Genomic DNA, 27,190 nt, shown 5'->3' on the forward strand with positions numbered 1-27,190 from the left:
CAACATCTTTACGCTAATTACGATCATGCCCTATGGTTTCCTTCTTACGGCCGGTGATGAGGGCCCTTCGTGACAGGATCGGCGTGCCATCCTCACGTCGGTGAATCAATTCCGGACGGCTTCATGACGTTTCTTCTTTTTTCGCCTTTGCGTACGGGGATGACCGGGAAACTGGGGTTTTGCTTCGATGCTTGGGGTGGCGTGAACGTTTTCGTTTCATATTCACTTCTTGCAACATGATTTTGGCTGGGACTGGGTTGGTGCATTTTCGGGACAAGTACTTACTTTTGACGCTTTCGATTCGTTCTCGACATTGCCTTGAGCCGTGTCACATAGTTTTGCGTTGGTGGATTGTTGCAACGGTTCATTTCATTGCGCTCATTTTCCCCGACGTTTACGACTGCGCCCGTTTCTTTGTCGATTTTGGACGGTGATCTACATGGCCTGGGAACAGGCAGGCGGGAGCTTTGGAGTGAACCGTGGGCCAGTTGAGTTGGAGAGATTGAGGAGAATAGCCATGGCTATTTGGCCATGATGCTTGGAGGGCAACGGGAAGGGTGAATCAGGCAGGGGAAAAAGAAGGGGTATGGTTCACTTTTGTCGCAGATTTTTCCACGCCAGCACGTCTGTGCCGATTCTGCTTCAGGGAAACAGCCGATGGTCAAGGTTAATCAGGCAGAACGAGGCAGAGAATTTGTAGATAGGATATCAATCAACTTAAGTCTTTACACATACTTCACTCTTCACTCTTCACTCTCGGTACCGGGGCAGCCGATTGCCGTATCTAAAGTCCGGGAAGGCGGGGTATTTCCCAGATGCCCCGCTGATGCCGGCCGCGAAAGCCGACGCTTTTGCAAAGCACCTCTCACCTATGATGTCGTGCTCCGAGAAAGCGATTGCAACTTGTTGGTCGGACATAGCATATCGCCGAATGTGTGTTTTCCATGCTTAAAGCTGTTGCTCACTTTTTCTTTTTTCCCTTGCTTTGCTGGCTCACAAACCTCTCATAAAATTCCAACAGCAGAGAACAACAACAAAAATGTCACCTCTCATCACTTCCACGGGCAAGCCCCGCGTCATTCTCGGCTTGATGACCTTTGGCCCAGATGAGGAAACCGGCGCCAGAATAACCGACGTGGGGGAGTACAACCGCGTTCTGGACCTGCTGCAGAGCAGAGGTTACAACGAGGTCGACACAGCGAGGCTGTACATCGGGGGCAAGCAGGAAGCCTTCACTGCGGAGACGAACTGGCAACAGAGGGGGCTGACTCTGGCGACCAAGGTGGTGTACCCCAAGGATGGAGGAGAGAACACCAAGGAGAAAGTCCAGGAAAGCGTGGCCATCAGCTTGAAGGAGCTGAAGGCTGAGGCGGTGGATATCTTGTACTTGCATGCTGCTGTAAGTTGAGCTTGTAGATCGGGTGCCTGTCGGTGCATCATGCTGATCCAACGGACAGGACCGCTCCACTCCCTTTGCGGAAACACTCGAGGCCATCAACGAGCTTCACAAAGCCGGCAGGTTTGTCACCTTTGGCATCTCCAACTTTACTGCCTTCGAGGTTGCCGAGATTGTCCTTACGTGCAAGTACAACGGCTGGGTCAGGCCAACCTTGTACCAGGGCATGTACAACGCCATCACTCGCTCTCTGGAGCCCGAGCTGATCCCCGCGCTGAGACGCTACGGCCTCGATCTTGTGGTCTACAACCCCCTCGCCGGCGGTCTCTTTTCGGGCAAGATCAAGACCAAGGACTTTGTGCCTGCCGAGGGGAGGTTCAGCGACAGCACCACCACAATGGGCAAGATGTACCGCAACAGGTACTTCAAGGACTCCACCTTCCAGGCACTCAAGATTGTGGAGGAGGCGGCGGAAAAGGCGGGCATCACGCTCATCGAGGCGGCGTTGAGGTGGGTGGTGCATCACTCGGCGTTGAACATCAAGGCCGGGAACGACGGGGTGATCATTGGGGTTAGCAGCTACGAGCAGCTGGATGGCAACTTGACGGATCTGGAGAAGGGACCGTTGCCGGAGGAGGTGGTGAAGGCGTTTGATGAGGCGTGGAAGGTGAACAAGGCTGATACGGTGAACTACTGGCACGGGGAGGTCAAGTATGGGTATGATACGAGGGAGGCGCTTTTTGGAGCTGGTGCTAAATAACTGGGTCACTACAAGCAACCCTTTCCGTATGCAGGGAAACTTTAAATCGACGTCAGTTGTTTTGGCTGTTGTTCAGAGGTCCATAAGGGCACCATGGCTGGAGTTTATGACAACGACAGCTACGGCAAAGTCCAGCATTCTTATCGTAAAGGTAGCACTTGAGCACCTTGTCCACCCTCGGACTGCTGTCTTCCCAACGCAAATTAATCCAAAGACAGCACAATTTCTAGCGGAATCCGAGCTCTCGCTCTGGCTACCAGATCAGGGATCCAGCTGTAGTGCACCCTGACAAAGCTCCGTTGGGTGGCAGTGCCCTCTTATTGGCCACCAAAGGTGTCACCACGTCCGAAATGTTGACAGCACGCACTCCTCAGCCCTACACATTGGCACCGTCATAGTTCATTGTTGGTCCCAATAAACAAGAAGTGGCGTTGAAGAAAGCCCAGCGCCAAGAGTGTGCCGCCTTTTGCACTGCCTCTTATTTCCATTCAACTGTACCCACAGAACGTGATGTCCAGTTGGGATCAACAGGGAGCACAACTTATAAACCCATTCAATCGTCCAGAACTTGGCAGCCATTTCCGAGCTTTAATTACATTCCCATTGTGTCTATTCTTTGCCCTATTGGACTTGCTTACCATCAACCACCAAAATGGCCTACCAACTACCCCCCTTACCGCAGCCCATCGCGGTGTTCGACCAGTTTCTCGCTCGGCAAACCGAAACACTGGTCATCAAGGAGAAGTTACTCGACAGCTTTGACATCAAGACACACACAGGGCAACCTGTGCTTCGAGTTCAGGGTCAGCTGCTGTCTATGAGAGGACGAAAGACGGTCACGGATTTGGGGGGTGCTCATCTATTCGACATCGTCAAGGAGATGCTCCACATACACGCCACATTTGCTGCAAATAGCCAATCTGGGGAGAGGCTGTTGGAGGTGAAGAGTGGTTTTGCTTGTAAGTTTTGACCAAGAGTTGCTTGCTGTTCTGCTTCATCAGGTAAGGATCAAATGCTGACGGCTATGGGGTGATAATTAGTGGTCGGTTCCAAAGCTAGAGCAACATTTACAAACAGGCGAACTGGCCAGCCTGTCACTCTTTTTATGAAGGGCAACTGGTTTGACACGTCGGCGGATATTGTTGATGAGGCCACTGGCGCCGTGGTTGCGAGGATTGACCGTAAGTTGCTGAACATGAGGGAGGCGTTCCTTGGTCAGCAGACGTACCACCTCACGGTTGCGCCAGGGGCTGATATGGCTGTTCTGGTCGCTATGTGCATTGCCCTTGATGAAAAGAACAATGAGGGACAGGGTGGGTTCTGCACGGTGATGTGATGGGGAAGATGAAGGAGGGTGGTGGTGGGTTGGTTATATGCATTGCTACAGAATTTATACCCCCTTTTGTTTTCTTTCTTGTACCTGATTAGAACAAAACGCATCTGCCAACATCAGGAACCCATCTTATCTTTGCTGACCTAGTTACCTTGGGAAGTGTCAGCTTTGAACATGGGCACGAGCACACACAACCCGGACAATGACATCACCCGGGGGGCTTACAGTCTGGAGCAGCACCACAGATTGCCACTGATCTCCAAGAATCGCTCAGACACTTTGTCATCGTGATGGAATATTAGCCCACAGCTTTCCATCACCAAGTCAACCGCCATGGTCTTTTCTAAAGCCAGCCACTCGATGCTGCCAGAGCTCGTGGGATAACCTGCTTTGACGCCTTCAAACCGCCACGATGTCAATACACGCAAGTCCACTCGAAGACAGCCAGGACAGCGTTGCCCAGATACGACCGCCACCACCCAAGGCCGACAACTGGCGAGACGCAGTCTATTTCTCGACTATAATTCGGCACAGTTCCAAAATCTACGAGTTCTTTGGGATCTCGAGATCCTCAATATCATCGTCCCTAACTCCACCGACCACTGTTTTCATGTCGGCTGCCCTCACACATCAGGACACCCCACAAAATGGAACTGGCACCACAACGAGCACAACCATGAGCGGCCTTCTCCCCATCCAGACCGGAAGCACCCCCACAACGCAAAGTTGGCAGAGCCCCAAAAGTGATACGGGAAGCTATCCTAGCTCGAATGGGCCTGTTGAGATCGCTAGAGGGCAACCGCCAGAAACCCAACGCCAGGAAACTGAGAGTCCAGTGCTTCCAAAGGTTAGGCGCCATGGCGTGTACGGGATGGACAGGTTCAAAAGTGGCTTCAAAGACGAACTAAATGAGCCCGGGCGAGCACAGGCTGGTGGCATTTTCCCGACTCGCACGATATCACGCACCCCGACAGCGACAAGCAGTAGACACGCTAGCATCACTCGACAGCGGTACACGTCTGATGCGACGCAGACGCTGATGGATGTGGAAAAGACGGAAAGGGTGAGGGCAGAGTCTTTGAGGAGGCCGAGCCTTCATCGTCGGTGGGGGAGCCTTTTGCAGAGCGCTTCCCCTCTGTGGTACAGATTCCCAGATTGTGTGTGTTTGTTCTGGGAGAATGACGGCTAACTCTGTTTGATCTTTGACTTAGGTTCGCCACGCCAGCCTCCCTCGCGCTGCTGGCGATGATTATGCGCCTTCTTCCCAGGATATCGATCGACTTTCGAGGCCTCAGGACGATATCCGACGTTTTCTTCATGGGGGATTTGATCTTGTTTTCGATAGCCACTCCCTTGTTCCTCCTTCGAGTAGGGTTCTATCCCCGGCGCAATCTGTCGCTCCCGATCATTGAGCGCGATTCCCTTCAGTTTGCCTATCTTCCGCTCTGGGCAACTTCGTTCCTGGGTCTGGTCATGTTTGCGGGGTTTGTTGTCGCCGAGGGGAGAGTCCACCCGGCACGGGGGTGGGGCATAGCGGTGTATGTTTGCTGGTGGATAGGAATGGTGTGGGCTGTGGCGACTGGCTTTGCCATCCTCACGGTTCTCATGTCGAGCAGCAGCGTCAAATCCAAGACGGCGCACGGCAGGTTTGCGCCTCTGCTGGCCGTGTTGGGGGGTGTCACTGGCGTTGCGACTGGTGCGCTGATTGGGGCGGCGCTTTGTCTCCCTGGAGTCGGGGTGAGGCCGGAACAACACAGGATATTTGACGACAGGCTGGCTGAGCCGGTTATTTTCTTTTCGATTTGCGCCGTGGGGGCCGTGTTGGTTTTGACGATGATTGTCTACTCGGTTTTGATGCATGAGCTGCTGCTGGTGACCGGTTGGCCACCACCGGAGCTGACGACGGCCATATTCTTCTTCATAGGCCCCCTCGGCCAAGCAGGAGCTGCGTTGCTCTTCCTTGGGGACGCTGCTGGCAAGATTGTTTTTCCGCCGCCAGCAAACTACGGCTCTGATTTAGGAGGCGTTGTTCCCACGGCAACGGATTCAGGGGTTAGTGGAGACGATGGCGTGGCGCCAGCAGAGGGCATAGCGATACAGCACAAACTGAGCCCGTCCCTGGCAACTTTGCCCTTGAACATGATAGGGTTGATATTCGCCTTGCTTCTGGCAGGAATGGCCATCACTTGGCTGGTACTTGCGTTTATCAACCTGCTTCACCGCATGTCCAGGCGCGAACTGTACTGGAATTCGAGCTGGAACGGCCTCGTTTTTAACATTGCCACCATCTCCATCACTTCGCTCTGGCTAAGCTTGTCGTTGGAGTCCCCATTCTTTCGCATTGCGACTTGTATCTTTCTGATACTCTCGCTGTTAACTCTACTGGGTAATCTGGTGTTTCTCGTGTGGTTGGCTATCAAGCGCGGGTATTGTGTTAGGTGATAGGGGAGCATGATGGTCTTGGATATCTTGTCGATATTAGTCGTCTCTGAATTAGTATACCTAAGTAGGTACTTACTATGACATTGAATCTGAGGTTACACTCAATCATGATTGGTTGCATCAAAAGCGGAAAAGATCAACTGGGGGTTATAGGCAACGGAACTCTTCCATTGTTTCTCACCTTGCGGGGCAACACCGAACAATTTCATCGTCACCGCAACCAAACTTATCATCATGAAACTCGCCGTCGCCGGATCAACAGGTTTCGTGGGGGCTGAGGTTATCCGTCAAGCCCTTTCCGATCCACAAATCACATCTCTTGTCGCGCTCGGCCGGCGCCCAGCTACCACTCCCCAGAACCTCGGACCAACTGCCGACGTCAACAAGCTCAAATCGGTCATCATCGATGACTTTGGTGCGGATTACCCGGACAGTGTCAAAGCAGAGCTCTCCAACGCCGATGCGTGTATTTGGTATGTTCTTTGGGTAGGTCATGTATTCGTTGTCTTTCAAGCTAATAGACCCAGGACGATCGCCATCACGCCGGCGAAATCCAGGTCGTACCCCTGGGAGCAAACCGTCAAGGTATGTCGCGACTACGCCATCAAGGGCATCGAGACAATCAGTCAACTGCCGCGCGACAATGCAAACGGCAAGCCCTTTCGGTTCGTGTACATTAGTGGGTACAACTGTGAGCGAGACCAGACAAAGAAGCCCATGTGGCCTCTGCGAGATTACCTGCTGATGCGTGTACGTTTGTCATCCTCTGGTTCAATTAGGTATTTACTAACATCACGTTAGGGGGAGGCCGAGTCGCGCATTCTGGAGTTTGCACAGAAGTCTCATGGTGCCGTGGAAGTCCTTATTGCAAAGCCGGGCCTGATCATGGGGTATGGCAGCATTGTACCTGTCGTCCAGCGAGTTTTGATGACGGCGGTTGGGATACCCAAGATTGCTGTTCAAGAGATAGCAGCTGGGTTGTTGGATCAAGTTGAGAATGGGTTTGAACGAGACACGTTGATGAGCGAAGATTTGTCGAGGATTGCCGCGAAGAAGAGGGGAAAGAAGTGATTTCTGGTGTACAGCTTCTCAGGGTATCAGATGTAAAACACATTTCATTTCATCCTTCAAGGATATTGCGGTGCTATTTTCTTCTGTCCATCTTAGAACCATTCACTCTGTTGGAAGCAAGCCCATATCAAAATTGGAAACCCTGAATGCCCTCAAAGCTTCTCTACCTCGGCCGATACGAAAAGAAAGCATCAAACTCATCTCCCAACCTTTATTCCCAATTCGTCGCGATCCAAGAACGTGCTGTTCTACCTAAGAACGTAGGAACTAGATCCTGACGTACAAGCACAACAGCCTATCAACTCCAGTTAGAGACCAGGGTCTATCTAAAGAATAAGATGGTTATGGAATGTGCTTACCGTAACACGATACCAATGGGTTGCGCCCACGCCCTATGTGTTGAAAGCAGTTTAGCTCGGGCCTTCTGGCTCCAGGCAACATCATTGGGCACTTACTTCATTTCCCATGTACCCGTCAACCTCTTCTTCCACCATCACAGAGTCGAAGCCGGATTCATCGAGGATACTGTCCCAATCAAGCATTAGATCTTTGCCCACCACCTTTCCTTCCAAGTCAAAGAATCATTTAACAGAATAGGTCGCGCCGTGGGGCGAGGGATCGTCGATTTTGTACAGAAGACTCTTCGGCTTCCTTGATCGCATATGGATATCAATCCGATCAATATAACCATCATCATCATCATCATCATCCTCATTATATTCCGATTTATAAAATCATCCATGCAACTCCCATAATCTTCTTTTTCCAAGAGAGCGACGAAGAGTTGAAATGGAAGCTGCTGAGAGAGATCTTTGAGAACACGGGCCTGTGCCGAGTCTCTATTTTTCAGGGCAGTGAGCGAGACATTGGCTTCGGTCGTTTTGTAAACCTTGCGGCTGGCCAAAGTGTGTGACTACCACGTCACCACCCTCATGCGCTGAAGGCCGGCAGATGACAATTGTGCCAAATATGCCGGGTATCTTTTCGGTGCTGTGAAGAAAATCACTTATCAGCGACAACTCCCCCAAAAGATTATGAGCAGGTGATATCATGAGACTTCAGTTTACTCGGTGTGTGGTTTGACAAGGGCACCCTTCTCGTAGATGAGCATTTTGTAAAGTTCAGCTCTAATGGGTGCGTCGATGCCCAGTTCCTTGCCGATCTCGGTACAGGTGTCGTTGAAGTAACCTGGCCATTCTGTGTTCCGGGGCTCAAACTTCGTAGGGCCCAGCTCGCGCGTGTTGCGAACCGTCGTATCAACCAGAGTCTCGTTTCCCTTGCCATACGGGGCTTGCCGTGCGCACTTGATCAACTTGCCTGCCTGGGATTGAGACAGAAGCATTTTCACATGTCCAACATTACGAACGCAGATGCCAGCAGGGGGGTGGGTCGGAAATTGGTCGAAAGTAGCAAAGCATCCCGCTGGCTGGATGGTTGAGAGCAGCAGTTAGTTGTGCTTTCTGCGCTTCGTACTTGGGAGCGACCGGGGACGGGGGAGTGCCAATGGGGTCCTGGGAGTCGAAGTGGTTGAAACTCGCCATTGTCGGATGTTGGAGTGATCAGGGGGTGTAGTTTAACACGCTTGGCGATGGATTACTTGAGATTAAGTAGGTGGTGCTGTGGATTGATCTTTATGGGTAAAAGCGCGATGGTGGAAGTGCTCCTGAGCGCCATTATTTGTTTTCATTGATGTTTCATAAACAAAGTCGTATAGTCAGGCAAACACAGTTGTTGCAATGTGGAACAAACTAGGGTTAGGAAATATCTCTGTATTGCATTGGGTTGAAGAAAGAGAGCAACAACATGCTTTCCAGGCTGGTTTCAGATTATCACTATTGCTTCTCCTCATGATCAAGACTGTCTAATCTCCCCCGCCAACATTCACCTCACCGTTGATCCTTATCGAGCAGCAACATCTTGAATACGACCATCATCATCGACCCTAAACAACGCTAGTGCCATAGCATCCGAAAACATTGACCCAGGAGGCCGCTTGACGCTCAACATTCTCGTCAAGTTGATGGCGGGGTCTGGTGACACTGGGCTGACAGTGATTGGGCCCGGTGACCTCGAACGCCTAGCAGGAGACTGATATCTGTCTCCATTGCCACCCATACAAGGCACGTCCAGATTCTGGGACAGATTTGGATGCCTCCAGTGGTCATTAGAACTCACTGATGAGAGAGGCGATGGCAGGACCCTCTCTTTCACGGCACTTCGCCTGCTCAAAGTGCCTGCAGATCGCTGCACGGTACCACTGGAATTGGTGATCCCAAGGCCGCCGTTCATCCTCAGACCTTCCATCTGGGCAGCCATATTCCCCATTTCACCCGGGGGCGACAGTGACCGCTGTGGGCTGAGGTCCCTTCCCCTCATTGGCGATTTCGATCTTTGTGCGTTCATCCTCATATTCTCGTACAAGTTTGCCGGTCCGGGGGAGGCTCCTCGAGAGGCGTCCTTCTTTCGGCTGTCTCTGTCCAGCAACTTCCAAACGCTTTCGAGCCAGGCGACTTTCTCCATGGGTTTAGTCGAGCGAATGGGGAGAACCTCGGCGCCTGTCATTTCGCGAGTCGGCCAGGGGAAACTGACAGCCATCTCACGAAGGGTCTGGCTGTGAAGCTGCCGAAGAACGATGCGGATCTGTGGTTCGATGTTTGCCTCGGGAGGGAAGTGCCAGTCGCGACGTTGCTCAAGACGGCTAGCAAGCTGTACCATGGCTCCTACCAACCTGCAGTATGATGTTAGCAATCTCGGTCAAACGACCAGGGGAGCCAGGATTCTTACCACTCAATAGCAACCTCGTCAGGAACAGACCTGGCCTTGTCCAACAGCCAACCCAACATCTCGGGCGAACCTGACAGATTCAGGATAGGGATACTCCGCTTGTCATGTTCCCGATTCTGGAGTTTCATGATGAAGTCGTTGTACTCCTTCATGGCCTTCAGCTCCAAGCCAGCAAATTTGCCACCTCTCAGCGCATGGCAAATTTCATCACCAAGAGCGATACCAGCCTTGATGCCGCTGTTCAACCCACGACCTGGCCAAAAGTGCACAGTCATGGCTGCGTCGCCTGCTACAGCAACAAGAGCGTGAGGCCTTGTGACTGATGACGAGTCTGACAGCGGCAACATATGGACGCCTTCTCTCACCGCTTGGACCACGATGGGAATCCGCACCACGTTGATCACCTCGCTCTCCTTGAACCCGAACAGCTTGAGTCCATCCTCAATCGCTTTCCACAACGGCGAGTTTCGGTCCTCTGAAGGGGCAAACACCCTGCCCTCATCGAAGCCCTCGGGGATGCTTCCATCAGGTCTTCTCAGACAAGCCGGACGGCCAAAGTGAATCGGTTGTCCGTCGACGCTGACCATCTTGTGCCACTCCTCCTCGGTCAGTTGCATGTTGAGGTAGCCTCTCCCGTCATGATCACTAGCGTTGAGCAAATACCTTGTCTGTCCCAACGTCAAAAACATATTCAGGGGTTGGCTCCACGGAAGCCCATTTCTCGCGCCCCTGTCAAAGGCCAAGCCCAGAGCATAACTCTTACCCCTTTCTGTCTCGTACCCATCAAAATAACTCTTTCTAACCCACGACGCCGCGCCATCGGTACCCAACAGCACGTGGAAATCACCGCACTTCCCAGCTGCCAGCTCCTCCCTAGTCACACCCTCAGCATGCAAGTGAATCAGCCCGGAAAACGCCTCCGTCTGGCAATGCTTGAGAAACCGATCCTCCACCTTTCTGATTTGGATATTGGCGCTCCCTGGCCAGACTCTTTCCGGCCTGCCCGCGAACAGAGCCTCATACGACCTTGGCGACAGAAGATTGGTGACGGTGTCCTGCAGTGTCACGACCTGGTCTCTTCTCTTGGCCGTGGCAGGGTAGTCAACCTTTCCTTCGGGTGTGATGATCCATCTCCTTTCCCAGACGTGGACTTCGACTTTACCCCTGCCGCGCTCGGCGAGGGATATCGCGGATGCTAGGCCGGTGGGTCCGCCGCCGATGATGCACACCTTGAGTCGACCGGAAGGGTACAGCATCCTGATCAGTTCTCCGGGCGGCAGCGGGGAGAGGTTTCTCTGGAGGGCGGGGTCGAAAAAGAAATCTAGCACGGCTCGGGCACGGTCTGTGTACGGGTTCTCGGGCACGCGAGCTTTGAGGAGCATGTACCGGACGGCTTGGAGCAGCGGGGTGACGGTAAAGGACGCATGGCGGTTGCGATAGAGTAGAGTCTGGACGGCATAGGCGAGAGCGGGAACGGTCCTGTTATAAGAAGGGTCGGCAAGGATAGCTCTCAGCTTGTCGATGGCGGTAGTGTCGCCACTCATTGAGACGATTCGGAGGAGGAAGATGCGGGCTCGGTCAATATCCGACCGGGAGACATCTTCAGCTCCCCAGGCATCTTGGTACACTTTGGGGAACAGAATGACGTCTTCCTCTTGAGGGTTTGCACCGTTGCTGGAGGGGCTACCGCTCGTTTCGGCTAGTGGGGTGGAAGAAGGTGTGAGTTGAACAGAGGGAGGTGGTGATGAGAAGGGTGAAGAAGAAAAGCTCGCGCTGAGGCGGTCTCGCAACCTGGTACCGCTTGGGGGGGCCAGAGTCTTCCCTCCTCCCAACATCCTGGCTGTTGACTGGTGTTTGCGTTTGGATCGAGCCGCAAAAAAGGGCTGACCGTATTCGACCGAGGATAAAGAGGACCGAGGTGGTTGCTTTGGAACAGGATCTGTTGATGATGTTAATAATCGACTTGAGAACGTGGTTGGCATTTTTGACAGTATTCCTTCTGCTGTTGTTCTTCAAGAGCACAATGTTGCTGAAAGAAACAGCTAGATGAGAAGAACAACTTACAGGGAGTAAGTCTTGTTGGCTTGGGAGTCTTAACTACGTATTTCACGATGTCTGTTGGGCTTGAAGCATCAACAGCTGGTTCATCGGGCTGGGATTAGATAGCGTCGTGGTGCCTGAAAATGCCAGAACAAATCAACACGCAGCGTGGCACGACCCAGAAGAGATGCTGTGGGTAAGGTGTCAACGACAAACAAAGCGCAGCAACAAAGCGGTAATCGTCTGATTTTCCACCACGGTTTGCGGCGTTCCAGAAAGACGGGGGAGCAGGCCTTATTATGGCCCCCTTGGTTGGATCTAGGTAGGTATGGCAGCCATCGGGGACAAAGAAACATGCTGGACTTCGCCTCAAACCCACCCATGTCCCAGCATCTGCAATGGATGGTTGGTCCCGGGCGGTAGTGAACCTCGCCAACCACCTTGGCGGGTATTGAGCCTTCCGGCTACACAGTGGCATCAATGCCGTGGATCAACGAGCATCTGACCGCCAAGCACCTGTTTCGATGCGAAGGTGGACATCGTTGTTGGGTTCGCAAGTCCGACGTAATTTGTGTGCGGCGTCAAGCATCGAGAAGTGGTTATCTAAAGATAAGGTCAGGTGGGTAGCATCCAAAAGCTGGATGCACAGTCGAATGGTGGCGTCGACCAGTCACATAAGTGCGGCTTGCATTTGGCTGCGTGTTTGCCATGTCGGTGCAGTTCACCGCAAGACCTGACTGGATTTGATATTTGACAGGCATTGATGGCTTTTGCCCAGGCTTTCTCGGGGAGGCAGAAAGGTTACAACCAAGAGGGCAGCTGTTATGCTTGATGTCGAAGTGGACTTGGCTTCAAAAGCGTTTTACCGCTTGAATGGTCATTTTTAGGTGCTGACCGTGCTCGGCTGACAACTGATGTAAAGACAATAGGTATATCGGATAACCATCCTGTTGGCGAAATCCCTATTTTGGTGGTCTTGAATGGTCAACACAGGCGTTGACTCACCGGATGCATCAAGTACCGCGCCTATTTGCACCACAAAGCAGGGGGCTGTTGTGGAGCCATGTTCTGGACCCCAGCGCTTAAATGTTCTAAATTTACTTGCGACCCCGCCTTCCCACAAAATATCTTCAAGCTACCTTGCAGGTCTCATCGAGCTACCGGCGACAGGCTTGTCGCTCTCCTCGAGTTCAAGACTCCTTGGCTCTTAACATTTTAACCATTGTCAAAGAGGACGGCATCCCCTACTACAATGACATGGGACACGACAAGAAACTCTCACTAGACAGATTGCTCGATTCAACATGCTGATAAATGATTTCTTCATTTTTTTAGGTCTGTAACTACACCCCATTTTCTATTTCCCCATCCCTACCAACGTCCAATCTAGCACCTGGCGGTCTGAATGGCATACACAGTGGTGCACCCGATGTTGTTGCACGCGTTGGGATCAGAGCAAGGGAACGAAATGGCCGCCGTGGGAAGAGGACCGTCACATCCGCAAGGACGGGTCAGAACGGACGTGGTGGTGCACTGAGGGACGAAGCAGCTTCTGCACGCCGTGGCCGTCTGGGTGATCGTGGGGCAGGCCGCACCACACGGCTTGGTGAGAGTCGAAGTCGAGGTTTGCGTCACAGTGGCGGTGATGGTTTGCTTGACGGTCGATACAGCAGTGGTGGCGCTTGTGATGGTGCGGGTGGCAGTTGCCGTCGTGGTGCTGACAGTGGTGATGGTGCGGACGACAGTAACACTGACGGTGGAAGCTGGAGGAGCGGGAAGGGTGAGTGTTGACGTCGCTGTCGCTGTTGTGGTCTTGACATCGGTCTCGGTCTTGGTGACAGTAGCCGTCACAGTCTGTGTTTCTGTTGGAAGACCAGGCCGACCAGTCCTGACGGTGGATGGTGTCAGGGTAATTTGACCGAGAATGCCGCTATGTTGTGGTTAGCAACGGGTACAGTACAGTACTCGAAGGCTTGAGGGGTGGAAGCCTACCTGGCGGCGAGACCGAGGACAAGAACAACGTTGGAAAGCATTGTGAGTGACGGGAAAAAAGAAGAGTTTGGTGGGTATCTCGAGACTTGCTTATCCTTACCTCACGATGCCACGCTTCTCAAGACTCTTATAGTTCGTGCAAACAACAAGACTGCAGGCCGTCAAGCTGGGGTATGGAAGCGGACATCTTGGCAATGGTAAACAAGCTGACTTGACATATTGAATTATATTTCACGGAGCATCCGCATTCAGTCAACAAGGCACTCTTGTTTCTATAATGAGGCACTCAGAGAGCACTAAACGAGCCGGTATAACCTGGTCGTTGGGTTCTTGTTTATTTTCTGGTCTGCTTTTTGTGTAGAGTTTGGTCCAGATCGCACCTAGAAGGGAGGTTGAACCAATCGCATTTGCTGCTCTGGGGTAAGCTGTTGTATGCCGTCTATATTGCCGTTGCAACGACGACGCTGATTTTGGGCGAACCCTTTGCCAATACAATTAAGCGGTCAATATACCCGCTCCCGTTTCCAGGAACCACAACAGCGATTTAATCTTTAGGTTGCTATAAATACTAATGCGACGAAGAGTTGCACCTTCCTGCAATCTACTGCCCGGAAGGGTCCGCGATACCGAGAATACTCACACTTTGAGACCATCAGTTGGCTGGATAGATGCAACACCATGCTTCCCCTCCGAAATCGGCATCTCTTTCCGGCAACTAATTCCATTAACGTGTGCTTATTAGTCACTCAAGATAGCTACCTTGTCTTAGACAAATTCCCCAGTCGCAAGGAGAACTTTGCCTTTATTCTCTGGTAAACTCAAGTCATGAGAGGAGGGGCGCTGCCATGCCATGTACGGTTGGCCAGCCATAATCAACCTCTGCCGCATCTCAGACTCTCTCGGTTCCATGACACCAGAACAGTCAACCAATGGGGGGTCGGGCAGTTCCGGCCATTCAACAGGGTTTCGGGCCACCTCTTCTGTCTCCGGATCCTCCTCGGCAGCTTTACGGCGTTCGACCCATGCCTTGAGGACCCGGAGAAACTCGAAGACATCAGCGTCGAGATTCACTTCTGGGTCCTTTTCCCAGAGATCGGCAGCTAGAAGTTGGACTCCATCTATCTCATACGGGCTCTCACCGTCGAATACGTCGCCGAGACTCCGTGTGATAACGTCGAACATGGCAACAACGACGAGGTCAACATCGCTGATTTCTGGCTTCTCGCCAAGAGGAAACGCTGAGTTGAAGTCGAAGAGCAAAATGTTATCAGTTCTCTCGTCAATGAGGAGGTTCCATGACAAGACATCGCCGTGGACCACCCCCAATTCAAGATTCAAGAAGTCGACTGTCTATTAGGAAAATGTGAATGTCAGTATCGACGGGTCCATATCCCTGAGCAGGGCCAGACTAACCTCTATCAGCTGGTGCAAGTATTTCAATTTGAATAGCCGTGTCTTGGAATCGTCGAGAGTGCCACCTGGTATGAATTCGGTGGTAAAACCAACGATCTTCTCAACACCCTTGACTGTCTCGGTGACGAGGCGATCAAACGACACAATGTTCGGGTGAGTACCGCGAGAGTGCATGCCAATGATGCAGTTGACTTCCTCCCAAAAGGCCCCAATGTTGTTTTCATAGACAAGATACTTGAAAGTCGCCTCTTTCGTATGACCTTCGGGGATATCGTAGGCTACGCGGTCGACCTGAAGTCCGAGTCGGTCCAGCTCAACAAGGTCGGAACGGCGGACTGAGGGTAGGGCCGGGGGGAACTGGTCCCTTGTCCAATAGCACGGAATCATGGTATAATCCTCTTCGACTTCGGAACCTTGATCGATGAGTTCATTGCCGTCAGGGCTGACCTGGATCCAGACCGAATCCGATCGTATGGCTCCACTGTCGACAAATTTCGCCATGATTTTGAATACGACATCCTCATCACTGGTATCCTCGTTCATGTATAATTTGATAGCGCGCCGCTGGTCAAAGTCGAAAACCAAGGCATATTGGCCTCTTGGTGTCCAGCTGGACTTGCTCAAAGTGAACCGCTGGTCTAGATCGCAATGCTCGAAGAAGGTCATGGCGCTTCCCGTAAGCAACCTGGAACTGAGGGATGGGTAAGATATGTAGCGTGCGAGTATCTAGCGATGAAATTGACGGTGGATTGTTGGATGTCTAAAAAGAGAGGCTTTGCGGCTCATATGTGATTGTTGAAGTAGGTAGGTAAGCTTGTGTGCACTGGAGGCTATTTTTAGCACGGCACATGACTTTGTAGCCTCGGACAATTCACTTGATTATGGCCAAACACACCTCCTACACCTTGGATTGTTGGACAATCCTGGATATCTATCATCACGGCGGCGTTTGATGACTGAATGGGGCTAAATTGGACTTTTTTTCGAGTTGGCTGGTGGCCGCCTCACACCGCAGAAATACAGGAAAAGCTCAACAACTGCATCACAGCGCCGTATCGCCTTGTTTTGAATACTCGGACGTTTGGATACATGCTCGTAAAGCTGTGAGTGCGAGTACCTATTTATGTATTGTCTAGGTAATGTTAAAAGCCAAGGGGACTCAAGTTGGCTCTTGTTCACTATGGAAAGTGTTCTCCATGGGGATAAGGTACCTACATTGCCCTGTTTCAACACACCTCTTGAAACTTTCCCGTCAGAGAGGTCTTTTAATCCGCGCTAGATTATTATCCTGGTCACCAAGAATGGATGAGCGGCGAAGACCGCAAGGCCAACTTCAGCACCGGCTTTCTTGTTTCAACCTGTGGTCATCAGCGATACGTGCTCACCTTCGTACGGGCAACCAACGGTTTTAGACTGTCAGCCCGTAGAGAGAATTCATCTTGTTAAGGTAGTTGCTGGCCTGAATGATGCGCTCTTAGTGTTGAAAGCAGCTATATATATGGTGTAAAACTCCCTCTGAAGTTGTTTCTGATTTTACAAGCTTCAGTTCATATCAGTTCAGTTTTCTTTTGTATACCTAGCTACCGCCTTATACACCAAGTTTCTACCTACTCCAGCAAACAATATCCTCAAATCAACCCCTTCCACCTCCAGAATCCCTTGCCATGGCTACTGATATCACACAGACGGAAGCCGAAACACGGGACAACTTTCACCAGATGATGCGAAATACTTTCCAATCATGTGCCGTCGCTACCGAGCCTCCTTATCAAATTGTCGGCGACAGTGTCAGAGACCCCACATGCAACTGCTTCGGATGGGCTGTTTGGAATTCAGACTGGGAAGACCCCACTGACACTTACACCCTCCGTGGGCGTATCAATGCCCAAACATGGGCCCAGCTGGAAGAAGATTGCAAGAGCCTTGCCTACCCGCCGTGTTCCTGTTTGCTAACCGAGCTTTAGTTGACAAGCGCAAGTTTTACGAGCTTCCATTGAATACCCCTCGCCAAGTCGGCGACGTTGAGGTAAATATCATAGCCCCTCTCAACAATATGCTGCGTATGAAGAAACTGATTTGGCATTGCCTTTGCAACAGGTGTACCGAGCACCGCACTACTCTGGACCGACGCATGCTCACAAGATCCTGGACCCGGCCAACAATGTATGCGCCTCCAAGCAGGAAGACTGGGCAGCAATCACACATGACGGCGCGCTTCTCACTTCCCATTTCCCTGGTGACAACCGCAGATTCAAGTATGGCGATATTGCCAAACTGTACCGCCGGGATGAGGCGAAACATAATGAAATATGTAAGACTACCTACCTATCTAGGTAGTATCTTGGGTCTTGATATGAGAAAAGGCAAAAGATGAAGTCAAAGTTTAGCTGGCTAACAACATGCGCCACTAGGGACCCGAACTTCCCGATCCAATCGCAAGATTAGAAAAATGGATACCGAGAAGACCAAGTCGGGCAAGACACAAGAAAAGAAGAGGCCGGCCGGCGCACTGAAGAAGGATAGCGGTACCAAGAGGACCAAGACAGCACCCGCAACTGCTAAACAAGTAAAGGCGGATATTGCCACAGCTCGAAGCCACCTGCTCAAGAAGTTTGCTTTGTGGAAAAGCCACAGCCCTCCTAGTAAGGCGGCTTCTACTCCAGCAAAGGGCACGAAGGGCGCCGCCCCTGTCAAGGGTGCGACTCCCGGAAAGACTGCTACCCCTGGTCAAACTGCTACGCCCGGCAAGACTCCTACTCCCGGCAAGACTCCTACTCCTACTCCCGGCAAGACTCCTACTCCTACTCCCGGCAAGACTCCTACTTCTACTCCCGGCAAGACTCCTATTCCTACTCCCGGCAAGACTCCTATTCCTACTCCCGGCAAGACTCCTATTCCTACTCCCGGCAAGACTCCTACTCCTACTCCCGGCAAGACTTCTACTCCTACTCCCGGCAAAACTCCTACTCCTACTCCCGGCAAGACTCCTACTCCCGGCAAGACTGCCACTCCTACTCCCGGCAAGACTTCCACTCCCAACAAAACCACTTTGCCATCCAGACCGGCTGCGAGAAAGTAAGCAAAGAAGTCCTGCGTTGCTTTGGAGTCAACGAACAAGTGAGATTTCTCTTTCTTTTGTTGGAGTCTACAGTCAGAGCGGAAGCCTACCTACGGCCAGGAGGTTTAAGAATGAGCGAATATATAGAGGATAATTCTGGATAGACGTAAAAGGAGTCTTGGGTTTTATTCCGATGCATCCCTGGAGGGTGGAACTGGCTGGTCCAATATAATTGTTTTTTTGGAAAAGGTGTTCCACTCTTTCTTTGCGTCCTAGGCATCACTCCACTCTCATTGCCGTTAGACCTTCATGTTCTTGAAAGGCACAGCAGTGTGACCGAATTATCAACTGTGGGATCGGTAGATCAGCCCTGAAAATACATCCCACTTCAGTCATCAGCAACCACCTGGCTGAACTCAATCCAAAGGCTTCCTGCCATAAACGACATAGCTGTAAAGACACATCAGATTAGCGCCTTTTGAAGCTCGTTGAGCTTGGGTGGGTAAGTACTCACAAAGGATAATACGCCCTCACCTCACCACTCTTCAACTCGGCCACCGCCTTCTCCGTCAGCTCCTGGAGACCAGCCTCGTCCAACCCCGCAGCCCTCAAATAAGCCGGCATTCCCTTTCGGATGAATGTCTGAATCGAGACACTCCCCATCTCGCCAATCTCCCTATCCCTCTCATTCTCATGCCATCCCGTCGTCGGCAAGCCCGGCTCCGCCAGCCGCTCCTCCACATCCACAAATCCAATCTCCTGAAGCCACTTCTTGTAGTTTTTGGACTTGGTCATGCTGATACCAGACTTGAGGGAACCCTGGTTGAACAGATCAACAATCTTTTCAAACGACGTGCCCGAGGCGGAGCCGTCTGGGGAGTGGATCTCGACGCAGAGGTCTTGAATCTCGACGTAGCCTCCGGGGGCGAGGTTCTCGTAGACGGATCGGAAGACCTGCGTGGGCTGGGTGAAGCAGCTGAGGATCATGCGGAAGTGGACAAAGTCGAATTTGGTGTCCGGGGTGAAGGACCAGGGGCCGTCTTGGGCGTCAATGTTGCTTTGAAAGGTGCAGTTGGAGGGGACGGGAGTGATGGCGGGGGTGATGCTGTCGATGTCTATGCCGGTGACGCGGGTAGCTGGGTGTTGTTTTGCTGGAAGCAAGTTGGTAGTTAGATAGCATGGTCTTTTGACTAGATCAAGTCAACGGGGCCTTGCCGAAATGGATTGCCCATATTCCAGTGCCTGTGCAAACGTCAAGCACATTCTGGGGCTCGTTGATTGGTGCCCAGGCGAGGTTCCCGTCCAGAAGTTTGGTGATCAAAATGTATTGATTATCTGAAACCTGTCATATCAGCTGATTGATCGACCAGCTGGTTCTTCGACGACTGTAGCTGTCTTACCGAGGCGTTCCTTTTCCTGCTTATCATTTGGCAACAGATACTCTCCATTTACATGTCAGCCCACCAGTTGAAAAACGAGCAATGAGGAGAACATACTTTTGGGGTCTTGAAATGTTCGTCCATCGCTCGTTGGGTCAGACGCGGATGCGCTCTGCTGTCCAGTCCCGGTTGTGGTCATTTTGGATGGAGGTGTCGAAGCTCGGGAATACACAATGATGTTACTTTCAGTGGAAAGTCCAGAGTCTGAATCAAGACATCAGTACTGTTGAGGAGAACCTCGGATTTATATGGGAACAAAGCTCCCGAATATCGGACTGCAAGTCACTCTTTATGGGGATGTGATATAGAACGCATGCACAGTGACGAATCCTACCCGCCATTCTCAATGAAAGGATTATCAATGCGAACATAACTCGTAGCAAGCTCTTGTGGTTAGGTTGCAGTGTGGCGTAGTCTGGACCATTCATAGCGAGGTTGTTCATCCACTGCTTCGCATATATTGACACGAATGAAGCTGATAGACGATCAAAGATGTCTGTGTGCCACTGCATTAGTTTCATGCATGCTCTAACTTCCCCGACTGCGATTGACGTCAAAGACTTACCTGAGGAGACAGTAAAATACGGAGCCAAGCAGTAGCTCATACCAAACGTCGTCACTCAGATACCTCACCCTGAGATTGAGAAATCTAGCTAACCAGTCGTGAATAATTACAGCTTCACCCTTCCACCCTCCAGTTCCTTCCACTGTGTCTCCCCAAATGGCTCATATGTGTCCCCCTTCAACCAAAAGAGAGCATCGCCCTGAACCTTGCTCGGGTTGACACTCTGTTGCCTTAAATGATGCTTCTGTTGCTTATTCGTGCCTGTTGTCTGCTCACCAACGCCCTTGACCACTCTCAGGAACAGAGGCACCGCATAACGGGGTAGCTTTTCCCGCGCATGTTTGGCCAAGCTAGCCATCAGCTCACGGCTCGGATTTGGACTGTCAAAGGCAATGGCTGCACAGCCTGCTCGACCGTCGTGGTTCGGTAGTTGGACACCGTAGACGTTGGATTCCAGAACATTGGGATGAAGTCCCATCGCCTGTGATACCTCGGCGGTGGACACATTTTCACTCTTCCAACGGAAAGTATCGCCGATACGGTCGGAGAAGAAGATCATGCCATCCGAGTCCCAGCGGAGCACGTCTCCAGACCGAAACCTGTGGTCATATTGGTCAATACCATGTAAACAAAAAGGATCAGGGGGCTCAGGGACTCACCATGCGTCCCCCTTTTTAAAGACGTCCCTCATGATCTTGGAGTTTGTCGCCTTCTGGTTGCCAAAATACCCCTGGAATCTCTTGTTGACGTCGTCAGCAGGCAAGCTGACCAAGAACTCGCCCACATCGCCGCTCTTCACGCGCTGGCAGAATCCAGTCTGGGGATCTCGCCAGGGCTCCTCTGTCTCATCGTCAATCTTGACAATGGCTGAACGAAGCCCGAGGAAGAGCGTGGAAAGGGCACCATATCGGCCGATGGCGCCTTTGCCAAACGCATTACGGCTCAGGTTCCAAAGCCCTAGCGCTCCTTCAGTTGCCGCATAAAACTCATAAATTGTCTAGCGGCCTGTCAGCTGGTTGTTGGCATCTGGGAGAATTCAAGAGAACTTACATCTATAGCAAACCTCTCCTTAAACTTATCCCAGACATCTGGCCGAAGTCCGTTACCGAAGGCGACTCGGACATGGTGCTTCTTGTCCAGGTTCTCTCCAGTAACGGGGTCGATCTCCGGTGGAGCAACCGTCAGGTATCGGCATGTCTCGCCCACATACTGGATAATGGTAGACTTGGTCTCGCGCACCTCTTTCCAGAACGTCTTTGTAGAAAACTTCCTGCCGATGGAGAGCGTTGCTCCAGTAAACAAGACGCTGCAGACACCCAGACACGAGGCAGAGCTGTGATAGAGAGGCATGCACTATGACTTGGGTTAGTACAGTGGGCCAAGTCTACAGAAAAAGAGAGAAGTGGGTGCCTTACCGTGTAGAAGACGTCGTCCTTCTTCATCCCAGTACCCTTGGAACACAGGCCGATGGCGGTAAAGATCTTGGCCCAACTGACCACAGCAGGCTTGGGCATGCCTGTCGTCCCACTGGTGTAGATCAAGATAGCCATGGCGACATAGTCGTCTTCCTTCCTCAGCTCATCATCGCCTCTCGTCCCCCGTACCCTCTGAACCTCCCGTTGAGCATCATCTCCCGTAACGATAAACTCCATGCCCGCCATCTTCTTTCTTACATCGTCCGTCAGCGCATCAGCCACATGAGGATCAACCAACGCCAGCCTTGCTGTACTCTCCTTCAAGCAATGTGTCAAAGCCTGATCCCGCAGGTTGTAGTTGATGAAAGCCGGCTTCGCCCCGACACTCCAGATGGAAAACCACAGAATCATGAACGTGGCCGAGTTCTGGTAGTTCAAGACGACAACATCCCCCTTCTTGACTCCCTTCACCTCCCGAAGCCAGGTGCCCCACTGCAAAACATTGTCATATGTCTCCTTGTAAGTCCACGATCGGCCTTCAAAGAGCATGAACGGGCGGTTGGCAGACGAGGTGTCGAGTGCCTGCTTCTCGAGAACGTAGAAAAAGTTGATCTTTCCGGACCGGACGGCCTTGATGATGTTGATGACGGATGAACCGGCAATGCGGGCAAAAAGGAGATCGTGGGAGAGCGAGAGACGGGCGTTGAGGTAGGCCGAGCCTGCCGCCACACCTGCCGCGGTGAGAGCGAAAGAGGCCATTTTGTTTGCTATTCCCGATGATAGGTAATGAGAGGAATCCAAAATTTGGCGTGGTATAAAACGGCCGAAAGTTCAACATCTACATCTTGACAGTGATCTACAGCAATGTATACAATTAAAATGTTCTGGACCGCCCATGCTGCTATACCAGTTTAGGCAACGCGGACCCCTTTGGAACCCTTGTTTGTCGATGCCAAAGGTGAGGGGAAGCTGACAAGCTGAGAAGATACCGAGGCATCTTGTGGTCGTATGTAGTAGAGTGTGTAAGCGACAGGTATTCGACCACTTGCCCCAGGAGGGAAAGGTACGCGAGGATGTGGGGAAAGTTGGAGAGCTTCGACACGCGCCCACGTTCATGCTCTGGAAGAAAAGTTATTCGAGGCGCGACATGGCTTTGTTCTTCGTTGAAGGGTCCCACTTCCCCGCAAAACACCGTCTTGCTTGGCGGGTTCGCTACTCCGTTCCCCCCAGACTCTGGGCATGTGTGGGTGGGGAACTCGACGGTTTTGCAGCGCTAACCAGTTTCTCTGAGAACGCTGATGATAGCAGACAGCATCTTCAAAACGGTGAGTCCAGTTCACATGGAACTAACCACTATCACCTGCCTCGGTTTTGCTTTTATGTACGACAGGAATCAGCACACAGACGACCAATCATCGGTCGTAATAGACACACGGCGCTTCTTTCGTAACGAAAATCAAGTCGACGTTCTTATAAACCTCGAACTGACAAAACGAACCCGACCTGAACTCTATGGGTACGCCGTTGACGCCTATATATCTAAACCGTTGAGACCAATACCTACCGCATTAACTCACTAAGTATACGTTCTGCTGCTCGATCCACCTGTCCATGTCGACTCAGTCATGGTCACCAAGTCTCGCCTTGGTTTGTTGTAGTAAACCCTCCTGGACGACCGCTCAGTCCGTCTCGAACGACTGTAGCTTGAGTAATAGTTCCTTCGTCGCGAAGGCCTGACAGTTCGTACCAATGCACGAAGCATTGGCACTGATGCGGCCATGATGGTGACTGCTGCCTCGGCATTACCCCATATCACGAGTGTGACCCCGTCGTCTATCGACACGTCAATCTTCCCCTTCCAACGCCTTGGGACAAGAGGGAACTTACGTGGAAAATCACGACCTCCCAGCTCGGGCAGTGACGAACACTTGATGAAAGCTGACGCGGCAGCACTGCAATCAATACCTAGGCGTCAGTTCATGACGACTCGAGAATGGAGATAGGGAACCAACAAAACACCCATACTCATCGCCAACGCCACGCCAATCTTCTCTCTTGTCTGCATCTGCAAGTTCATGATAATCTTCCAGGGAATAATAGCCAGAACCAGATCCATCACACCAGAGTAAGCTGAAACACAGCGTCAGTACCACAGACAGTTCTTCAAGACCGACCGGCCAAGAAGGCATACCACTAGCAAAGATTCCATAAGTGATAACCACATTCGGGCTCCAACAAGTCCCTCTCATGAACGGATGCCACGCCTTCTCCAGCGGCGTGCACCCAACCCAAAACAGCATGGCCGACACGCCAAACAGCATGTTCATGCTCACAATGGCAAACCAGATAAACACCCTGGTCTTGCCGTGTATGCCATCGTGGATCATGAGAAGCGAGATGGCAAACGAGGTCTTGGACCAGGCTTGGCTGCAGATGGCGAGTGTGACGGTGATCTGCCCGATGAGGAACATGTCGTTGAGGTTTCCAAAGGGGATTTGCCAGACGTGCTTGCCGTAGCCGAGGTCGATGGCCATGTTGGTCGTGATGGTTGAGCCTAGCAAGGCCAACTACAGTCAGCATTGTCAGCATATCAGCAGCAGGCATGAAGAGGTAAATTGGACCGTACCCAAGCGCCAATGGCAAACCAATCATCAGTATGAAGCCTTCGATGCCGTATAAACTTGCAATAGATCCTCAAGAGCAAGAACATCAGCGAAGCACCGCACAACACCCACACCGACACCCGAGTGGTGAACCCGAGGTCATCATATCGCAGTTTTCCCGGCCCAAAGAAGAAAACTGGAAATCCTGTCCCGTTTCTTGACCTTGTCGATATGCTGATATCGTTGTCATTGGTTGAAAAGAACGGGAACGTTGCGTTGCTTATTGAAAGGTCGTCCATGGCCAAGTTCCAGCTTGTATCATAATCCAAAGTAGTCGACGTTCAACAGTGAAGAGGTGATAGAAGACAGCTGCATCCTGACATGATGGGCAACATCAGAGGAAAAAGCGGGAAGACACGAGATGAAATGAGTATAACGAACTTCAGACCTAGTGAACACAGACCGCAGAGATACCGGCGATCAGACAAAGTATGAGAAAGGGCCATCGAGATAATGCGCAGGTCGACTTGGCGAGAACAGAAGCATACCACTCGGTAGTTGGGATAGGGTGTTGGTCGATCAAGCCTTTCAACATGCAGGTACCAATGGTGAAACGTATGCGGGGGATGTCAAGCACCAACGTTCCCAAACCCGGAATAGGAAGAGTGTGTCGATCACACAATATGGGCAAAGGGAACAGAAGAAGCCGGATGCCAATGCTTCTCGAAAGAAGAATGAGATTGACATGCAACCTTAAAGTTAAGTCCCGAAAGGTCGAGACCGGTCTGCTAGGGTGTTTTGGTTTCGTTTTACCATTACTGTCCTGTTTTCAACAGAGGTGATGAAGTTCAATCATTTTCTCCATTGACCTACTTACTCCTATACTCTTATTCATCACGCCCATCCGTCAAACCATCCATCCATCCATCCATTTCGCATTCCTCCCTTTGAATCGCAGCTGGGTATAACTATTGCTTCGCTTCTCCTCCCCCCTCCTCCTCTTGTAGCTCTTATAACGAGTTGCAAATGGTGTAAAAGGAAAAGCAGTGGTAGAACTGAAGAAAAAGGAGAGAAAACAAGGCTAGCTAGAAACCCCCCTTTTGTTGTTGGGCATTACAAAAAATGATACAAGGAGAGCGCGAGAGAGTATTTGCAGTGAACCGACCGAAAACCAAAACGCGCAACACACAAAAAAGCCAGATTATGACACACATGACCGCTCATGTCGTTCCCTCCCGATACAAGTGCAGCTCCTTCAACATCCCCAGGCTCTCATGGGGTGTCGTCTTGACAAGATACCATGGCCTCATTAATTGAGCTGATGTCCGTTTGTTTGCGTAAGCCGTCATATACTTCTGAATGGTCCGTACTCTCTTCGAGGTCAGGGGGTGGGAAGAAGGCTGAGCCGGGCCATGTCGAGATCACATCAGCACCCCTCTCTGGGCCTGATCCGTACAGCTTCATCTCCGCGTCGAACAAGGCTCATTTCCCGCCATACTTGGGCATCTTCTTGATATTATCCGATAACCAGCCGAAGCCCTCGGTCAAGCCCTCGCCATCGATGGCAATGGCAGGCTGCACGAACCAGAGCTTGTCTTTGAGTTTGGCGAGCTGGAGCTTCTCGGTAACTTCATTAGGTTTCATGGCTGTTTTCCGCGTCAGTTATCGTCGTCGGGTGCATTAGGGGAAAGCGGCCAACACATACCACCGTCAACATCCTGCTTGTTGGCAAACACCAGGAGCAAGCAATCCGCCATTTCACGATCGTTAATAATGCGATGGAGTTCTGTCCTCGCCTCGTCGATACGAGCGTGATCTGACGAGTCTACCACGAACACCAGACCCTGGGTACCTGTTCTCTGATCATCAGCACGTCTTTCCCATCTCGCTAGCTAGCTGTTTAGCGCAACGTACCGCTGTAGTAATGCCTCCACAAAGGCCTAATCTTGTCCTGGCCACCAACGTCCCACATGTTGAACTTGATGTTTTTGTAGGTAAAGGTCTCCACGTTGAAGCCGACTGTGGGGATGGTGGTCATGGTCTGGTTGAGCTTGAGCTTGTAGAGAATGGTGGTTTTGCCAGCGGCATCGAGACCCAGCATGAGAATGCGCACTTCCTTGGACCCGAACAGTTTGCCAAAAAGGCTCGACATGGAAAAGGCGGCGCCCATGTTTGCGGTCTACTTTCGTAATACTTGCGCGCTTAGGAAGTGTGTGATATCGGCCGTGAGCGTCGCGTGGGTGTCGGTTTCGATATGTCGCGTCTGGTGTTGATAATTTGAGGTAAGAGACGCGCAAACGGCTGGACAGTAGTGGGGTAAGACGGAGTGGTTGTTATTTTTGTTGTTGTTGTTGTTGTTGTTGTTGTCGCTGTTGTTCTTGTTATGGCGGATGCCAGATGAGACAGGCCGAGGGGATTCGTGGAGAGGGAGACTTGATGATGGGCGATACGGTGCTGGCGGGTCTGAATCGCGAAAGCGGAAATTGGGAAAATTAATTACTTTTAGATCGGGGCCAGGGATGGTTAGCACTGTTGCAACGACAGCGGATATGGCCGACAAGCAAACGAACAACGGTGTTAGGGGTCAAGAGTAACGGCGATGGTGGTGGCTGTTGGGAACCTAAACAAACTGAGGTGCTTCAGAAGATCGAGAACCTACCTCAGGCTCAACACCGACACCAACACTGAGGATGATCCCCTGACAGGGAAGGCAGCACCTGCAGGTTCGAAACTTTGATGCTCCAAAAGTCCAGAGGCCAGCCAACCCAAAATTTACGGCCCCTGAAACAACCAGCCAATCACTGCGCTGGCGCCTAACCATTAGCGGCCCGTGCATTCGGTTGCAAACGCTGAAAGTGTGGAGCCCTGAACCCATGTCA

The 27,190-nt window shown here is 51.7% G+C and overlaps 13 protein-coding genes across 13 annotated transcripts; 5 read left to right on the forward strand and 8 right to left on the reverse strand.

Moving 5' to 3' along the window:
• Positions 1-786: 786 nt before the first annotated feature.
• On the forward strand, positions 787-2,156 carry QC764_214080 (uncharacterized protein; the record flags this gene model as incomplete). The annotated part of the gene is made up of 2 exons (XM_062945112.1): positions 787-1,399; positions 1,458-2,156. Exons 1-2 carry the CDS (start codon positions 1,040-1,042, stop codon positions 2,154-2,156), a joined length of 1,059 nt encoding a protein of 352 aa, XP_062803968.1. The 5' UTR covers positions 787-1,039.
• Positions 2,157-2,808: 652 nt separating this feature from the next.
• Positions 2,809-3,492, forward strand: QC764_214070 (uncharacterized protein; the record flags this gene model as incomplete). Its single annotated transcript, XM_062945111.1, has 2 exons — positions 2,809-3,115; positions 3,197-3,492. The coding sequence occupies 2 exons, from the start codon at positions 2,809-2,811 to the stop codon at positions 3,490-3,492; spliced, it is 603 nt and encodes a 200-aa protein (XP_062803969.1).
• A 409-nt stretch (positions 3,493-3,901) lies between these two features.
• QC764_214060 (uncharacterized protein) lies at positions 3,902-5,931 on the forward strand (the record flags this gene model as incomplete). Its single annotated transcript, XM_062945110.1, has 2 exons — positions 3,902-4,629; positions 4,701-5,931. 2 exons carry the CDS (start codon positions 3,902-3,904, stop codon positions 5,929-5,931), a joined length of 1,959 nt encoding a protein of 652 aa, XP_062803970.1.
• A 234-nt stretch (positions 5,932-6,165) lies between these two features.
• QC764_214050 (uncharacterized protein) lies at positions 6,166-7,060 on the forward strand (the record flags this gene model as incomplete). Its single annotated transcript, XM_062945109.1, has 3 exons — positions 6,166-6,404; positions 6,459-6,681; positions 6,733-7,060. The coding sequence occupies 3 exons, from the start codon at positions 6,166-6,168 to the stop codon at positions 7,000-7,002; spliced, it is 732 nt and encodes a 243-aa protein (XP_062803971.1). The 3' UTR covers positions 7,003-7,060.
• Positions 7,061-7,841: 781 nt separating this feature from the next.
• Positions 7,842-8,344, reverse strand: QC764_214040 (uncharacterized protein; the record flags this gene model as incomplete). The annotated part of the gene is made up of 2 exons (XM_062945108.1): positions 7,842-7,992; positions 8,070-8,344. The coding sequence occupies 2 exons, from the start codon at positions 8,342-8,344 to the stop codon at positions 7,842-7,844; spliced, it is 426 nt and encodes a 141-aa protein (XP_062803972.1).
• A 370-nt stretch (positions 8,345-8,714) lies between these two features.
• Positions 8,715-12,785, reverse strand: QC764_214030 (uncharacterized protein). The gene is made up of 3 exons (XM_062945107.1): positions 11,851-12,785; positions 9,787-11,725; positions 8,715-9,730 (listed from the first exon to the last, which is right to left on the reverse strand). The coding sequence occupies exons 2-3, from the start codon at positions 11,619-11,621 to the stop codon at positions 8,902-8,904; spliced, it is 2,664 nt and encodes an 887-aa protein (XP_062803973.1). The 5' UTR covers positions 11,622-11,725; positions 11,851-12,785; the 3' UTR covers positions 8,715-8,901.
• Positions 12,786-13,106: 321 nt separating this feature from the next.
• QC764_214020 (uncharacterized protein) lies at positions 13,107-13,859 on the reverse strand (the record flags this gene model as incomplete). The annotated part of the gene is made up of 2 exons (XM_062945106.1): positions 13,107-13,756; positions 13,819-13,859. The coding sequence occupies 2 exons, from the start codon at positions 13,857-13,859 to the stop codon at positions 13,213-13,215; spliced, it is 585 nt and encodes a 194-aa protein (XP_062803974.1). The 3' UTR covers positions 13,107-13,212.
• A 724-nt stretch (positions 13,860-14,583) lies between these two features.
• QC764_214010 (uncharacterized protein) lies at positions 14,584-16,010 on the reverse strand (the record flags this gene model as incomplete). Its single annotated transcript, XM_062945105.1, has 2 exons — positions 15,232-16,010; positions 14,584-15,168 (listed from the first exon to the last, which is right to left on the reverse strand). Exons 1-2 carry the CDS (start codon positions 15,895-15,897, stop codon positions 14,584-14,586), a joined length of 1,251 nt encoding a protein of 416 aa, XP_062803975.1. The 5' UTR covers positions 15,898-16,010.
• Positions 16,011-17,122: 1,112 nt separating this feature from the next.
• QC764_214005 (uncharacterized protein) lies at positions 17,123-18,310 on the forward strand (the record flags this gene model as incomplete). Its single annotated transcript, XM_062945104.1, has 4 exons — positions 17,123-17,257; positions 17,329-17,542; positions 17,643-17,975; positions 18,114-18,310. The coding sequence occupies 4 exons, from the start codon at positions 17,123-17,125 to the stop codon at positions 18,308-18,310; spliced, it is 879 nt and encodes a 292-aa protein (XP_062803976.1).
• Positions 18,311-18,440: 130 nt separating this feature from the next.
• QC764_214000 (uncharacterized protein) lies at positions 18,441-19,867 on the reverse strand (the record flags this gene model as incomplete). The annotated part of the gene is made up of 4 exons (XM_062945103.1): positions 18,441-18,739; positions 18,804-19,440; positions 19,690-19,731; positions 19,786-19,867. 4 exons carry the CDS (start codon positions 19,865-19,867, stop codon positions 18,706-18,708), a joined length of 795 nt encoding a protein of 264 aa, XP_062803977.1. The 3' UTR covers positions 18,441-18,705.
• Positions 19,868-20,399: 532 nt separating this feature from the next.
• Positions 20,400-22,863, reverse strand: FAT1_1 (long-chain fatty acid transporter fat1; the record flags this gene model as incomplete). Its single annotated transcript, XM_062945102.1, has 4 exons — positions 21,709-22,863; positions 21,344-21,646; positions 20,953-21,290; positions 20,400-20,892 (listed from the first exon to the last, which is right to left on the reverse strand). The coding sequence occupies exons 1-4, from the start codon at positions 22,465-22,467 to the stop codon at positions 20,400-20,402; spliced, it is 1,893 nt and encodes a 630-aa protein (XP_062803978.1). The 5' UTR covers positions 22,468-22,863.
• A 284-nt stretch (positions 22,864-23,147) lies between these two features.
• Positions 23,148-24,610, reverse strand: QC764_213980 (uncharacterized protein; the record flags this gene model as incomplete). The annotated part of the gene is made up of 5 exons (XM_062945101.1): positions 23,148-23,541; positions 23,596-23,660; positions 23,721-23,838; positions 23,900-24,275; positions 24,335-24,610. 5 exons carry the CDS (start codon positions 24,608-24,610, stop codon positions 23,285-23,287), a joined length of 1,092 nt encoding a protein of 363 aa, XP_062803979.1. The 3' UTR covers positions 23,148-23,284.
• A 1,183-nt stretch (positions 24,611-25,793) lies between these two features.
• On the reverse strand, positions 25,794-26,481 carry ARF51F (ADP-ribosylation factor 6; the record flags this gene model as incomplete). The annotated part of the gene is made up of 3 exons (XM_062945100.1): positions 25,794-25,957; positions 26,017-26,163; positions 26,226-26,481. The coding sequence occupies 3 exons, from the start codon at positions 26,479-26,481 to the stop codon at positions 25,794-25,796; spliced, it is 567 nt and encodes a 188-aa protein (XP_062803980.1).
• Between the last annotated feature and the right edge of the window lie 709 nt (positions 26,482-27,190).

This window comes from Podospora pseudoanserina, chromosome 2, assembly GCF_035222485.1.
Source record: "Podospora pseudoanserina strain CBS 124.78 chromosome 2, whole genome shotgun sequence".
NCBI classification, from domain to species: Eukaryota; Fungi; Ascomycota; class Sordariomycetes; order Sordariales; family Podosporaceae; genus Podospora; species Podospora pseudoanserina.

What these genes read in the sequence shown, in the direction of transcription:
- QC764_214030 (XM_062945107.1), bottom strand. Translation starts at nt 11,621, where the DNA reads ATGTTGGGAGGAGGGAAGACTCTGGCCCCCCCAAGCGGTACCAGGTTG. An exon ending in GACGAGGTTGCTATTGAGTG is followed by an intron (nt 9,731 to 9,786) that starts GTAAGAATCCTG and finishes ATCATACTGCAG; the next exon opens with GTTGGTAGGAGCCATGGTAC.